This window comes from Zonotrichia albicollis, chromosome 6, assembly GCF_047830755.1.
Source record: "Zonotrichia albicollis isolate bZonAlb1 chromosome 6, bZonAlb1.hap1, whole genome shotgun sequence".
Lineage (NCBI taxonomy): Eukaryota > Metazoa > Chordata > Aves > Passeriformes > Passerellidae > Zonotrichia > Zonotrichia albicollis.
In genome coordinates, this window is record NC_133824.1 from 29339463 (window position 1) to 29354403 (window position 14941).

A 14941-nucleotide genomic window follows, 5' to 3' on the forward strand; every position below is an offset into this window, starting at 1 on the left:
TTAGTTTCCAGTCATATATATCTTAGGATGGTTAAAATGTTCCTCCTGAAAGACATATGTTGCACAACGCCAGGACAGGCTTCCAGTCAGAATACAATCACTGCTTTCTGTAGAATACAAATGAAATCATATGCTATTATTAAGCTGTAGATTCTTTATCACATCATTGGATACCAAGATACCATCAGTTAATCCTTGTAATCTTGAATTTAATTTACTACTGATATATGATTCAAATATGAAATAAAAATTTTATTTATTGTATATTATATAGCATCTCAATTTGGATGGTGTTCACTCATTCATTTAGTGTAAATTTATTAATGAAATAATGGTTTGTAAGCCTAGTAAGAACTGTTGTGATTAAAAAAAGGAAAGTATGAAGTCTTTCCTAAACAAACTTAGACTTTTTTTTCTATAATTCTCTGAATTGTAAATGATTTAGCTGACATTTAGAAGGGGTTGGAGAATCTTCACTGATTTTGATTTATTTTCTGATTTTTCTTCCTTGGTTTTGTAGGTCTTCACGTACGATTAAGCAAGACCGGAGCCATCTCAAGATTGCATGAGTTTGTTTCTCCTGTAAGATACTTCTTTTTTTCCTCCAAATGCTTTTGTGATTTATACTCTGGAAAGAAAAAAGCCTCAATCTGTATGCTCTAACCTTCATGACACACATACAAGTTATTTTCCAGCTGTCAATACATCTGTTCTTTAGGACTTACACTTCTAAAATCACTGGCAGGTTTATTCTGAGATGTTTTTTGTTTGTTTTTCCTTTTTTAAATTCTAGGAAGAATTTCAGGTGGAGCTGCTAGTAGAATATCCTTTGCGGTGTCTTGTCCTGGTTGCACAGGTTGCTGCAGAGATGTGGAGGAGGAATGGGCTCTCCCTGATAAGCCAGGTACTCCCTGCAGTGTTCAGTGCTGAGCTGATCCTCTAAGTGTTTGCAAGGGTTGCTCAGTAATGCTGCCAGGGGTTCATCCAGTGCAGAGAGGGGTCATGGGGTCACTCCTACAGTAAACAGAAAGTTTCTGGGTGGAAATTTAGGTCACGTGGTTTTGTTTCTATCTTCAGCAATAGCTTACCTCCTTGTCTTAGAGGAGTATTTTCATCTCTGCTATGACTCTTTCTTCTGCTCTGTCAAATAGTATAATGTTGCTGATGTCTACTTGTAAGCTACTTTCAGATCCCATAATCACTGCCAAAGTACTTGTTGAACTCTTGCTTATAGCATAAAAAGTTAGAAGTTCCTCATGGTGTATGGACATTATTATATACAGAAGTGAAACTATTAGTCTCACACTAAACATTTGACAACCCTATAGCTAAACATGCAAACATTTTTTAATACTTGTGACTTCTGTTGCAAGAGTAAAGGTAGAGTCTGCCCTTGCATTTACCTCCTTTGGCTTCACTTTGGGATGGTTTTGGTTTTGTTGTCTGGTTTTATTGGTTGTTTGGTTTTGGGTGGGGGGTTTTTTGTTTGTTTGGGGGGTTTTTGTCTGTTTTTATTCCCTTTGATGGCAGAAGTTCTCAGCTAACCTTGCACAAGACCCTTTGATGAAATCAAAGTAAATCTTGGTAAACCCCTGCAGAATTGTCTTTCTGAGAACTGGGGTAGGAGAAGGAGGATGTTTTGACTTAATTCAGAAGCAGCCATTGGAGTTATGTCCTCTTGGAAGGGGGTGTGAAGTATGGAATAGACTTTTTCTGGAGAAGTGAAAAAACATTTTTCACTTCCATTAAAGTACATATTTATTTTGAAAGAAATGTGGACTTTCTTTAACTCAATAAAGATGTGGTACAGTTTGAAAGGGCTCAGAGATTAACTGATGTACATTACTTTAGATCTCTCTTTTGTTTTTGCGTTTCTTAGGTATTCTATTATCAAGATGTTAAATGCAGAGAAGAGATGTATGATAAAGACATCATCATGCTCCAGGTACAATGTTCTGAATCACTGCATACTTGTAATTTTAAAAAGTTCAGTTTAATTTTCATTGATTTTGAAATAGCAAGTGATGTTCATATTAATTTGGGTTTTTTGATAGATAGGTGCATCTCTTATGGATCCAAACCAGTTTCTCCTGCTGATACTGCAGAGATATGAGCTTGCTGATGCTTTCAAAAAGATCAAACCCACCAAAGATCAGGTAAGTAGCATATTTTTCTGCTGTTTAATTTGTCAGCTTTGAGTATATGAAACATCAGTAAGAAAAACTAGCTACTGTTGATAACTGCATTTTTAAGGCCACACTAGAAGTCAGTAAACACAGGAGCTTGTGGTTAGGTAAATATTTTGGAATTTGTAGAGGCTTCCTCAAAATTAGCAAGCAAGTTTTGCCCCTTTTGGACCTTTATTTTGGACCTATAGAGACTTGTCTCCACAGGGAATCTACCACAATCCATGTAAATGACTTTGCTATAGCATTTCTATTCTCTTTAGCCATGTTATGTGCTTTTATTTTGGTTGGAAGTTTCTGGGGTTGTTATGCTTCTTCTTGTGGCTTGAACTTTGATACCCTTCATTTGGGATACATTTTTTAGCTGTTTCTTTTCTTGCGTGTGAATCTTGCACTTCAGTTGCTGTAAAATATCTCCTCTGCCAGAGCAGACACTTTTTCCAGCTTGTTAGAATGGAAATTTATTCTTAAAGTACAATGTTTTATCAGTATAGTAGATATGAAGGCTGAGCTCAGTGTCATTTGGTGGATGGATTTTCTTGCGCTTCTGTTTTTGTTTTTTTAACCTGATTTCTCTCATTCTTGCAGGATTTGATTAAGCAATATAATGTTTTAATAGAAGAGATGCTACAGATTCTCATCTATGTTGTGGGTAAGTTTCATTTCTCTGTGTTGTAGTAATGGAGGATTGCTTTGACAGAGCAGGCTTGATGATTTTGTTAGACATAGTGTAGAGAGGACACTGAGGAATATCTCTTTTAAATAGATGATTCAGTATCACAACTGTTTGTGAGATGGAAACAATAGGAGTTGGACAGTGAAACAAGTGTTAGATAGCTTCATAATTGAGGTTAAAGTAGAATGTGAAGAGAGTCCATCTCGACCCATGTTCTTAGGAATCTAGGCTGAGAATCATTTTTACTCAGACACTTGGGACAGGCTTCTGGCAAATGCAAGCTTATACAATGAAACATCCCAGCAATACCATTATGGTGAAAAATTCAATTTCACTTCATACCTCTCATATTTGCCATTCCTCTCCTTTTGGTTCATTCTGACAGGGGAAAGATATGTGCCTGGAATCAGTAATGTGACAAAAGAGGATGTAATAATGAGAGAAATCATCCATCTGTTGTGCATTGAACCAATGGCTCACAGTGCAATTACCAAGTCCTTGCCTGAAAACGTGAGTCCTGATTTTTTTTCTTTTTTTCTTTGATTTACTTTTCCTTGTTTTATGTCTTTCTTCTTTAGCTTTCATATCCTTATATGGAAGCATTTCTAATATAAAGCTTAAATGTTGGTTTGAGAATTGCAAAATGGCATGCCAAAGAGGCTTACACACCTTGCTGATGTAAAGGTAAATGTGATAGATTCAAGTATGGGCTGATCTGGAAAGACTTGTATGGGAATTAAGCTTTTTGTTTAAGAGGTGAATTTTTTCTAGAATATTCAACTGTAGTTCTCCTAGGTTCAAAAATAAACGTGAAATTTTCTGGTTTGGCCCGGTAGGGTGATGGAGCTGGATTCCATTCTGGCCTGCATACCACTGATAAATTTAAGCCTGTAATTTTGATGACTTAAACCTGTGCAGATCCATTTGAAGTCAAGTATTGTTCATGTCTATTTGAAAACAAAGACTTCTTGACATCCCATTACAATTGTGGAAGATTGAAGCAAAGGCAAGGGATGTGGATTAGATTTTATAGTCTGGAAGTGTTCAGGGCCAGCAATCAATGCAAAAACCCTAAATTTTTGTTGTAAATGAAATAGCCTTAAATATTACCATAGTGTCCACAGTCACTGTTTAAAATATCTAAACCTCTTTTATTCCCTTTGTTAAGGTTGGGTAAGCATTGACCTATTTCTAGAGATCAGCTCTGTTATTAATGAAGTTCTACATTATTAAGTGAAAGTATTATGTCTCTTTGATATTCCTTGGAAAATGCCAGTTATCCATATCTGCTTTCTGATTAACAGCGGGCAAAAGATAATAGTTCATGAATTAGGGAATTATCTAAATTTGTCTGGTTTTGTTACACATAGCATAATACTGAAGATACTTGAATCATTATATGTTTATCCCAAACTAATTTTTTTACCAGGAGAGCAATGAAACTGGCTTGGAGAATGTAATTGATAAAGTGGCTACATTCAAGTAAGTTCTTAATGTTGTTTTATAAATAGCTTGAAAGTGAAATAAAATTTCTTAAATACATTTGGGTTAAACAGTATGAACGACAGTCTCTGTTCAGCTTATATTTTGCTGTCTTGAAGTAAATATATTTGCAAATATGCTTAGGAAAGAACAGGGTGTGAATATCCTACGCTGCTGCTGTTTCTTTCCCTTTGCCACCCTCTTTCTTCAAATTTGAGTTGAGGAGTCTTGGGAGTTCAGTAATCTCAAGTCCAAGTGGGAGAATCTTTGAAAGTTCATTTTTTTCCCGAAGATAGAAATTTAAGAAGTCATTGTACCTTTGACAATCACTATCTAGTAATTGTTATGTTGCTTAGTTACTAATTTTCTGCAACTTACCCTTTTTACTGGAAATTAATTTAATATATAAATATATATGTTTGTGTGTATGCAAGTATAGAACAATAGATTGTAGTTGAACAAAACCAGTGCAAATGTCTGCTACTTTTGTGAGAAAAATGTCTTATTTTAGTATATCTTATTTTAAATTTCATGTGGTTTGCTTGTTCATGTTCAGTTAAGAGCAACTGTAAGTGTACCTGGGAATTTTACTTGGGGAATTATATGAACAGTTAAAAAAATCTCACCAGCTGGAAAGCAGCAAGTATTACTTGTTTTATACTTTGGTTAAAGAAAGGATTGAATTTTATGCAGCAATATCCAATGTCTGAAATTCTAAGCCACACAGTTAAAAAGAATTTTTAGAGGCTATTCGGTGTGCTTTAGATGGTATAGACTAGAAATATTTTGCTGCTGAATTGTTTACTCCTGTAAATCCTGTATTGAAAATTTAAGGGTCCCAACTGTGCTCACTCTCTGCTTTTAATAAATTAGTGAGCAGCCATTATAATTCCTGCTTCTTTAGAAAATAAATTGTGTTTGCCTTTAAAGATGTGCTGAATGTATATTAATAATCTGTATATTATGAAATATTTCTCTGTAAGGAAACCGGGTGTCTCTGGTCATGGAGTTTATGAACTGAAAGATGAATGTTTGAAGGAATTCAACATGTTCTTTTATCACTACACTAAGACCCAGCACAGCAAGGTAAGCAGTGTAAGATTTTCTCTAAAAGGTTAAAAAAATAGTACATACTTACCAATATTTAAAGAATTTTGCTGAATTAATGCAATCTAAAGAAATTGGTTCAGTAAAGAGTGTCTGCAGCTACCTTTGAAACTAAATGTTCCATGAAATTAAAGTTTTCAATACAAATTTAGATGGTGTGGTTTGCATTTGCGTTTCCTTTTCGGCACCTTGTGTATTTATTCTGTTAACTCTCTATGCTGAGATCAAAATGTGATAAGAATTACCTTTGTACTGGGAACCCCCGAATTTTGTTTTTGTAACTCTTACTGAGGAAGCAAATATGTCCAATTATTTATCTTTACTACAAATTTAAATTCAAAACATAATGTTAAACATGTTTCAGACAAAAGTCTAGTTCACAACCAGGAATTTACTGGTATCTCTATGTATCTCATCATATTTCTAGTGTAGGATTTCTCATAATTTCATTAATCTCATGATTGTGTACTTCTATAGAGGTGCTGATACAGCAACACTCCTTTTTCTGTAGGCTGAACATACACAAAAGAAAAGAAGAAAACAAGAAAACAGAGACGAAGGTAAAATTCTAAAATTAATGATTCAACAAATGTTCTAATTGGTACTATATGTAGTTGTATATATATATATACTGAGTTTTGGGAGATGTCTTGTGACTTCACAGTGGATAGGTGAGTTCATATTAAATTTGTTGTGATTTGTAGTAATTGTCATTAATTAGCACCTGGCATTTCTTTTGGTTTTTTCTTTATCATGGACAGGAATTCTGGAATTTTTAGTTTATGGTTAGGGAAATAGACATGGCACTGTACCTATTGACAAACCCATGAACTCAGAAATTTTATGGTGGAGTAACTAAGAGGCAAAAGTTGTGGTGTTTTTTGTGAGCAGTTTCTTTAGACAATATTGAGACATAATAGTGGCATGTAGAGAAGGTTGCCACAGGAAATAATACTCATATCCATTCTGTAATACGAGAATGAGACTTAACTTTTAGAAAGAATTTTTATAAGCTATGAATACATAAACAAATGTGTTTCTATTGTAACACAAATATTATTTCCCTTTTGCGTTTACATTTACCCATTCAAGTCACAAGCATTTAATTGAGTTGATTTGAGGAAGACATGATAAGCTGAATAAATAAATACAGTGAACAATCTAATAAACTCAACTTTGCTCCTTCCCCTTTCAATCTGGCAGCTTAAAATGTTATCAGGGGAATTATTTTGTGGAAATTTGAAAAAATGTGGTTATTTAGATGTGATTGTCAGAGACTCATGTAATTGGACAGTACGGTTCCAAAATACCAAGGTCTCTGTTTACCCTGATTTGTGTTCTCCTGAGGCTGCATTTATTGTTCCAGGTACTTCCTGTGTATTCTTTTATGTGGCTATGTTGTCTTTGTCAGTAACTTCATTCAGCCAAAATTGTCTAAAGAATGGTGGTTTCAGAAACACTGCATTCCCAGAAGTCCTCTGAAAACAGGCAATCTGAAAATAGGCATCCAGGTACCTGAAGAAGAGTGGAGTCAGTGGTTCCTGGTAGGGAGAGGCTGTGGCATTAAATGAGGTGCTGTCAGTAGATGCCAAGATTCCACATCAGAGTTCCAGTATTAAGTCAGCAAATGTACATGACCAGAAATGACTGGAATGCCAGTAGCAGAAAAAATTTAGAGCTCCATGGATGTAATATTGTGGTGTGGGACACTACAGTCTGGAAACTTCACTCCTCAGTTTTGTTTAATTACTTGAAAACCTTTTATCTGATGCAAAGCACAAACTGTATGTTTAATAGTGAGACATAAATCAGGCAGTTCAGAGTGTTAAAAATCTGTGTTTACAGATGTAACTAATGCTTGTGATTGATTAACTTAGCTTGTACATGTTTTTTATGTAAGGACTTACTAAAAGTACTCTAGTTTTGCCAAAGGTGAAAGTTGACTTAGGCACACAATCGTGTTTGATCATGGTTTTACTCATTTAAAGGTCCAGTTTTTCTTTCACTGAAATTAATATGTTTGTGCTGTCTACTTCTGGGTGGGATGTCAGTTCATTGATATGTTTGCACACCTGTTTCCTAGCACTGCCACCACCTCCTCCTCCAGACTTCAGTCCCGCGTTCAGCAACGTGGTGAGGATTCTGAACTGCGATGTCATGATGCACATCCTGCGCACCCTCCTGCAGCGGGCAGTGGAGCTGGAAACCCACTTGTGGACTGAGGCCATGGTCCAAATGGTAGGGTGAGCCTTGGTCATCTTCCCATGGTCCTTCTTGTGCTCACTGCTTATGAGAAGACCAAAATATGTAAAGATTAACTTGGAATTATTTTGTCCCCAAATCTGTTTTTATAAATCTTACTGGCAAAGAAAATATTTTTATTATTAATTATCTCTCTCCTGTAAAATAGAAACATGATGCATAACAGTATTAAAGTTTTCTATTTTACTTTCCTCCCTGTGTGGCCTCATTGCTGAAGCTGTTTCAATATGTAATCCTCCCTGCCTCATATTTTTGCTGCAAGTTAATGAGTAACTGTTTGATAATTGGAATTCCTTCATTTTTTGAGCTGCAGAGTCTCCAAATACATGAGGCCTCTTTGGGGCCTCAGTCATGAAATAATAGAATTTTTGTAAGTATTTAAACATTTAATTTTACTGCAGTGGCTTGAGTCTTTTAAAACATTGTTGAGATGTTCTTTGGAGGTGATTTTTTGTTTGTTTATTTTAGCAGAGTTGTTTTTTTTAACATTTATAGAATTAGGACCTGAAATTATAGACAGTCTGAATTAATCAGTTTTTTTAGAATGTGTAGATTGTTTAATTGCCTTGCCAATCCTGCTAATCTTTGAATTATGGAATTAGCCAAGTACAGATTTTGTATCAGCAGACGGACAAGATTTCACATATTACTAATATAAAAGCATGTGCAAGCTGATGAATTTTAGTGCAACTAATATGCAGTAAATTTGCATTGTGCTTTTTTTATTTCACTTTCCATGTATGATCTCTGTATCTTCATGTGTTTTATCATTATGTAATACAGAACCGTATTAAGCATCCTAATCTTTTATGCCAGTTTTCCATATCTTAAACATTGAATGAGACTTACTATTTTTCTTTTTTTCAGGTTCTTCATCTTCTTTCTTTAGGGTTACTAGAAGAGAAGCAGCAGTTACAGAAGTCTCCTGAAGAAGAAGTAACCTTTGATTTTTATCACAAAGCAACACGTATGTTTCATTTTCTTTAAACCACAGAGTAAATTAGACTAACTTGATCTTTTAAGGACTCAAATAAACTAGAAGAAATTATTCAGTGATTTAGTCAGAAAGGTTTTATTTTATGCTATATAATTAAAACTTGGTAATTTAACTTTTTTAATAATTAGGAAACCAGGTTTGGACTAGCTTCCTCTGTTCCCAGTTGTCAGGTGGATTGAAGAGGATATGTGCTTCTCTTCCTGGGAAAGAAATGAAAAGTAGTTCTGGTGTTACATAATTGAAAGTGGTTTTTCCTTCACAAGAACTGCATTGAAATGGAAACTAAGAACTCTTTGAAAAATGGCAGTGGATTTAAGTGAACTGTGTCCATCTTTGGTTCTCTCGAGCTGTACAATTAGTGATTTGCTTGGAAGTTAGTCTTTTACTATGGTAATGAAAATAGAAACAACGTAGTGGCTCTGGATTGTACCCTTTTCTCTCTATTGAGCATTTCTTAATATTACATTCAGGACTACTCTGTGGGAGTTGGAATCTGCATTTTCTAAATAATCTTCCATCTTCTCTAGAGCTTCTGCTTCACTGTGTAAAAATAAATTTTTAAAATCTGTTATCAAGTTAAACATAACTGTCATTTGTGAGATGCAACAGAGATAAGAATTGTGAAGTCATAGAATCATAGAATTGTTCATATTGGAAAAGACCTGCAAGATCATTGAGTCCAAATGTTAAGTCAGCACTGCCAAGTGCACCACTAAACCATGTTCCTAAACATCATATCTATGTATATTTCAAATACCTTCTACAAGAATAAATACATAAAACTACTGAAGTCCCTTTATTTAGTTCTTTAAAAATTTTGTGTTTGAAAATCACTACCAATGCACTTTATTTTTAATTTTTTTCTTATTGTTGAGAAAGAAGTGTCATCATACTGAAAGTGTTAAGAAGCTTCATGTCAACTATAGGAATACAATAGAAGTAATAATTATAACTGAGATGCTAGAGAATGCTTTGCTAGCTTTAATTTTGCATAACCAGAAAAATCAAATCCTGATTTACATGAAAGGGATGCAAAAATAATCAGTATTTTTGTAACAAAGCTCTTATCGAGACACAGTTCATTAAAAGATAGTTTCTTTAGCAATGTATTTGTCTCCCTACTAAAAATTTAAAATTAATTCTGTATGGTAAGTGCTGCAAAAGAAATCATTGAACAGAATGGTCTCCATTTTAAAGCATTCTTTTGTTAGAGAAGAGCCTAGAATACTATGGAGTCTCACCAAGTTGTGAGGAAGAAAATAATTACTGTAATTACAATAGCTTTTGTGATTAGAAGTAAACGTGTACACACTAAGCTGTTAGCAAACATAGGTAAGCTCTAAAGAGCTTTACTGCTTCCTCCTGAAGTGAAAGGCGATTCTTTTTTAAGCAGACATTAAGCAAAGATTTTCTAAAGCAGAAATAATTGGTCTACAAGGGGATAAATTATACTATATATAACTGGAATAAACAGATGAAACTGTAACCAAAATGTAACTACACAGTTTGTGTTCATGTATGTATATTATATAGTCAGCAATGTTTAAAGGCATGTCCATGGCTGTAAGTACATTAAAATGTTAGGCCTTTTTTTTCCCTGAATGCCCTTTTCTATTTTTCACTTTGTAAAGGAATGGGAAGCTCAGCCTTGAATGCTGTGAACGTGTTAATGCTTGTGGAGAAATTGAAGAGAGTTCCCCAGTTAGAGGCACAGAAGGACACAGTCAATTGGATCCTGCAGGTACACAAAGGAGAGAGAACTACAAGCTGATTTCAGTTGTGTAAAAAGTTAATGTGCAAGATGTTACGATTCCTGTATACAGTTCCTACATATAATCCGTTTACAGCTGCAGTGACTTCTTGAGAAGTTTAATCTGTTGCAGCATTGTACTTGCTGCTTGTACTATGAAGTATTGGATCAGTTTTTGCTTAGGTAACTCATTCCAGTAATGACATTTTTACACACATTCCTTATATATCTGTTGCACAGTAACAGCAAACAATGAGTAAGGCAGTGTTCTGGGAGTTCACATAGAGTCTTGGGTTTTTCTGTTATTTAGGACTTTTGAGTAGTTGAATCCATTTGAAAATCTGAAAATAATGTGAAACGAAATACCAAGAGTTTTAATCCTGTCCATCATAGAATGGATTGAGTTGGAAGGGACCTTAAAAGTAATGTAGCTCAAAGCTTCTGCCAAGGGTAGGGACACCTTCCAACAGACCAGAGTGCCTACAAGTCCAGGCTGGACTTGAATACTTCCAGCATCCACAAATTCTCTGGGCAGCCTGTTGCAGTGCTTATATATCGTAACATTGGAAATGTATTAATTTACATTGTTATAAGAGCCAAATTGTGTTTTATTTTTAACATCTGAGTTTCTGTTTTTAGATGTTTGACATGGTGAAGAGATTGAGAGAAAAGTCTAGTTTGGCAACAGTAGGAGCTGCATCAGGCTCAGAAGCTACAAAAGGTGATGAGGTAATAATAAAAATAAAGCTTCAGTAGAAGCCTTGTATTTAAATGTTTTGAATAGCTATTTTCAATGATGTGTCTAAATTTATTGTTGCCTAAAATGATAATTTTTCAAAAAACTGATCTGTGATATGTTGTGTACAGTTAGGATTTAGTTTCCAAGATTAATATTTTTAGTACATGAAATTTGTGCTAAACATTTTTCATGGAATTGTTAGCAGCTATTGTGAGAGGCTGTACTTCTGAGTTAAATGAAGCAATTGACAGGGCTGAAGGAAATAATCTGTGCTCATCTTTCCATTTCTTGTCTTTGTGAATTGACCATCTTTTTTTTATACTGTCACTGCACAATAATTAGAAATGCAAATCCACTTTAGATGATGTCTTATAGTTTATGTTATCTGTCAAGAGGTTAATGTCCTTTGTCCTGATTGTATAAATGCATGAGCCTTAAGCAATTATTCTGACTGTCAGTTTCTTCGCCCTTCCCTCAAAATAACTTCTGAATCTAGTGGTCAAATGACACAATGAAATGGAGATTTCAAAGATGACTTCAGTCCTAAGGAGTGGCTGTGTTTTCAATTGACATTCGAACAGAACAGAAGAATCTGATTACCCTTAGGCAGTAGGTGAAGACAGACTGGTTTGCTCTTAGACGCTTTGTTTGGCTTTAGCTTGCTGCCAAGCAATCTCTTGGCTGGTCATTGCATGCCTGGCTCTAAACTTACCACACAGCATATGCCATGTCTCATTTTTCAGGCAGGTGTCATATGGGATTTGGTAAGGTACCAAACAAAATACAGTAGTCCATAAGAAATTAATCTCTTTCAGTTCTGCTTGTGGAGCAAGTTGTTTGATTTCCTGGAAAAGTCATGGTACTGTGAATGGAAACCTTGTGTATAATGTTACATTTGTCCCTTAAGTGATTGGATAGGAAGAGTTAGGTTCTATGTGTTTTAATAAAGTCTATCTGTGTTTTTTGAATTCTGGATTTCTAAAGCATAGAAATTCTTTTTTTATGGTTTCTGAAAATATAATACAAGAATAAATGTTAGAAGAACAATAGCTTTCCAGTGTACCATAAAGAATAATGAAAATACAATAGACAGATATATAAAATGCTGACACATTTTGTTGTGTCATGCATAGGCAGTTCAAGATGAAATTTTCTTCAATTTCTGTAAGGAAGATACTGAATACTCAGTAGGGTTTCACTTATGGGGAGAATAACAGAACTCTGGAGAAAACTTTGATGTACACCTCACTAAAATTTCTTAAGAACAGACAAGTACCTAATTGAAATGACTCAGATTTTTGATCTTATCTTTGGACTAGGGATTGTAGTAGTGACCTTTTCTAGACCACAAAAGCCTGTCCAGTCAACGTGTAAAGATTTGAGTTCTGTTCATTTCTGTTTCAGATAGCAGTTAACTTTTTTCCCCTCATTAAAGTGTTGTTAGTTAAGGGAATTTGATGTTGGTGGTTAGAATTCCTGTACTGGGGAAAGAGCTTTCTCAGTTTTTGATGTTCTTAGTTGCCTAAGAACATAAAAAAAAAAATCTTTATTCTCTTACTGTAAGACACAGAGCACTCAGGATAAAGAGAAAGCTGAGCGGAAGAGAAAGGCAGAAGCAGCGAGGTTGCACCGTCAGAAGATAATGGCCCAGATGTCTGCCCTGCAGAGGAATTTCATTGAAACCCACAAGCTCCTGTATGAAAACACACTGGAGGCCCAGGGGAAAGATGATGCTATTATGGAAGAAGAAAGGTAAGAGAAAACAGACATACTTGTAGTCTATGACCTTGTTAGATGTCAGGAAGAACTCAGTTCATTTAGAAAATCCAGCTGGTTATTTTATATCTTTGTCCCTTCTGGTCTTACAGCACCTCTTCAGCAATTGATTACTCCAGAATTGCTTTGGGTCCCAAACGAGGTCCATCTGTCATTGAGAAGGAAGTTTTGACCTGTATTCTTTGTCAGGAGGAACAGGAAGTAAAGTTGGAAAGTGCTGCCATGGTATTATCTGCCTGTGTGCAGAAGTCAACTGCCTTAACTCAGAATAGGAGCAGAATTCTTGAACTCTCAGGAGGTATGAGATTTTTTCTTCTCTTATAGTAAAAGCACTTCTGTACCTGGAGCCCAAACTCCTTCAAAAACTAAACTCTTTTTTTTGCTCAGGTTGCTAATTGGCTTACTGTACTTAAGAAAAATGGATGCAAACTTATAAATTGCTTTAAAATTCATGTCAAATTCAAATGAGAAGTATATGAAGATTTAGGTTTGTTGGTGAGGGAAATCAGAAAATGCTTTGATCTCACAAGACTTAATAAAACATGTAGATTTAGTGGGAGTAGTTAGTTTGGAGAAAAGCTAAGACTGTTTACAGTTCTGTTTATTCAAGAACAAGTGCAAATTTTCCCAATATGGAGGAAATAAATGAATGTTATCAGAGGCCAGTATGCCAACCTGAAAAGGGTTAGGGTGTTTGGTTTGGTTTGGGTATTTTTTCCTCTTATATGTCCAGGAAATAATAAAAACAGCAATATAAAGAATGATAAAAATCTAAGCAAGGATCACATGACATCATCTGATGAGTGAACAAAAAATTGAATACAAGAAAGTTATGCAATCACGAGAGTTACATTTGTGTAATAGCATATTGGTAGCAGGGAACACAAAGCCCAGCAGAATTTCTTTTGTAAGTAGCAGCTGACTAAACATGATGGAAATTTTGGTCTGTTACTTAAGGGAAAGAAGAAAATAAATACAAGGATATGGGAGAACCTAAGCATTCACCGACATTTTTGTTCTCTTTTTGAAAAGGGAAGTTAGTAATGTTTCAAGAAAGATGCTGTCACAACTTGTAAATTAAATTCCTTCTTATTTTCAGATGTGGGGGTGGTTTTTTGTGGTTTGTGGTCAGCTTATAGATCAAAATGAATGCTATGTCCTATTTTTTTTTTTTTATTGGCACTAATATGTAGAAAATAGCTTTAAATTATGTTTGTGCAGTTCATTATTCATGCTTTAGTTCAGAAGCAATCAAACTCTTGATTGTTACCAGAGGAAAGTTCCTAATATTTTTCATATTTCTCCGTGGTATTACTCTATTTTTTATCATGCTTGTAAACCTCTTCCAAGCTGTTTCACTAATAAGATATTTTGGTTTTTTTCCTCTGGGTCATTAAAAAGTACTGAATTGTCATAGACCTAGAACAAACTCCTTCAGAATCCTGCTTGATCCATTTTTCTTTATCAGCAAACTACTGGTAATGGCATTTTTGAGACAGTTGTATAGATTTTTTTTCTCTAGCTCATATACTAATTACATTTCTTTTTTTCTGTGGTACTCTGAAGTACAGATTAAATCCTACAAGATACACTTGTATATTTTCTGTAGTGGCATGTTGAGCTATTGAAATAATTGAAAAAAGAAGGGAATGGAGTTCCTTTTTCTGAGGCTGTTTTTGGGCATTGTTTATCGTACTTATAATGCACGGTCCTCTGCTGCTCATATAATGCACGGTCCTCTGCTGCTGATCAGTTACCAGGAATCCTCTAAGAGTTTTTTTCTTTCAAGATCTAAATAAATGTAAAAATGCTTGTTCCCCCAGCAGAAGTGCAGATAGTGGCAATTCAGTGTTATGCCAAGGTTTACTTTCTTATTTTAGTCTCCATTTAACTTAGGGCAGCTTCAGCTGCTGCCAAACAGACAGTGCAAGTTAGGTTATTTTATTTTCAGTGCAAGTTAGGTTAT

The 14941-nt window shown here is 34.9% G+C and overlaps 1 protein-coding gene across 2 annotated transcripts in view; it reads left to right on the forward strand.

Moving 5' to 3' along the window:
• UBR1 (ubiquitin protein ligase E3 component n-recognin 1) overlaps positions 1-14941 on the forward strand; it is a 61325-nt gene that overhangs the window by 25600 nt on the left and 20784 nt on the right. For both annotated transcript variants that reach the window (XM_005479987.4, XM_014268081.3), the window contains exons 16-30: positions 521-582; positions 794-904; positions 1880-1945; positions 2055-2156; positions 2775-2838; positions 3248-3372; positions 4292-4344; positions 5328-5430; positions 5963-6011; positions 7535-7689; positions 8581-8680; positions 10342-10451; positions 11100-11189; positions 12764-12951; positions 13068-13273. In XM_005479987.4, coding sequence (XP_005480044.2) covers positions 521-582; positions 794-904; positions 1880-1945; positions 2055-2156; positions 2775-2838; positions 3248-3372; positions 4292-4344; positions 5328-5430; positions 5963-6011; positions 7535-7689; positions 8581-8680; positions 10342-10451; positions 11100-11189; positions 12764-12951; positions 13068-13273 — 1584 coding nt within the window. The remainder of the gene's footprint in view (positions 1-520; positions 583-793; positions 905-1879; positions 1946-2054; positions 2157-2774; positions 2839-3247; positions 3373-4291; positions 4345-5327; positions 5431-5962; positions 6012-7534; positions 7690-8580; positions 8681-10341; positions 10452-11099; positions 11190-12763; positions 12952-13067; positions 13274-14941) is intronic.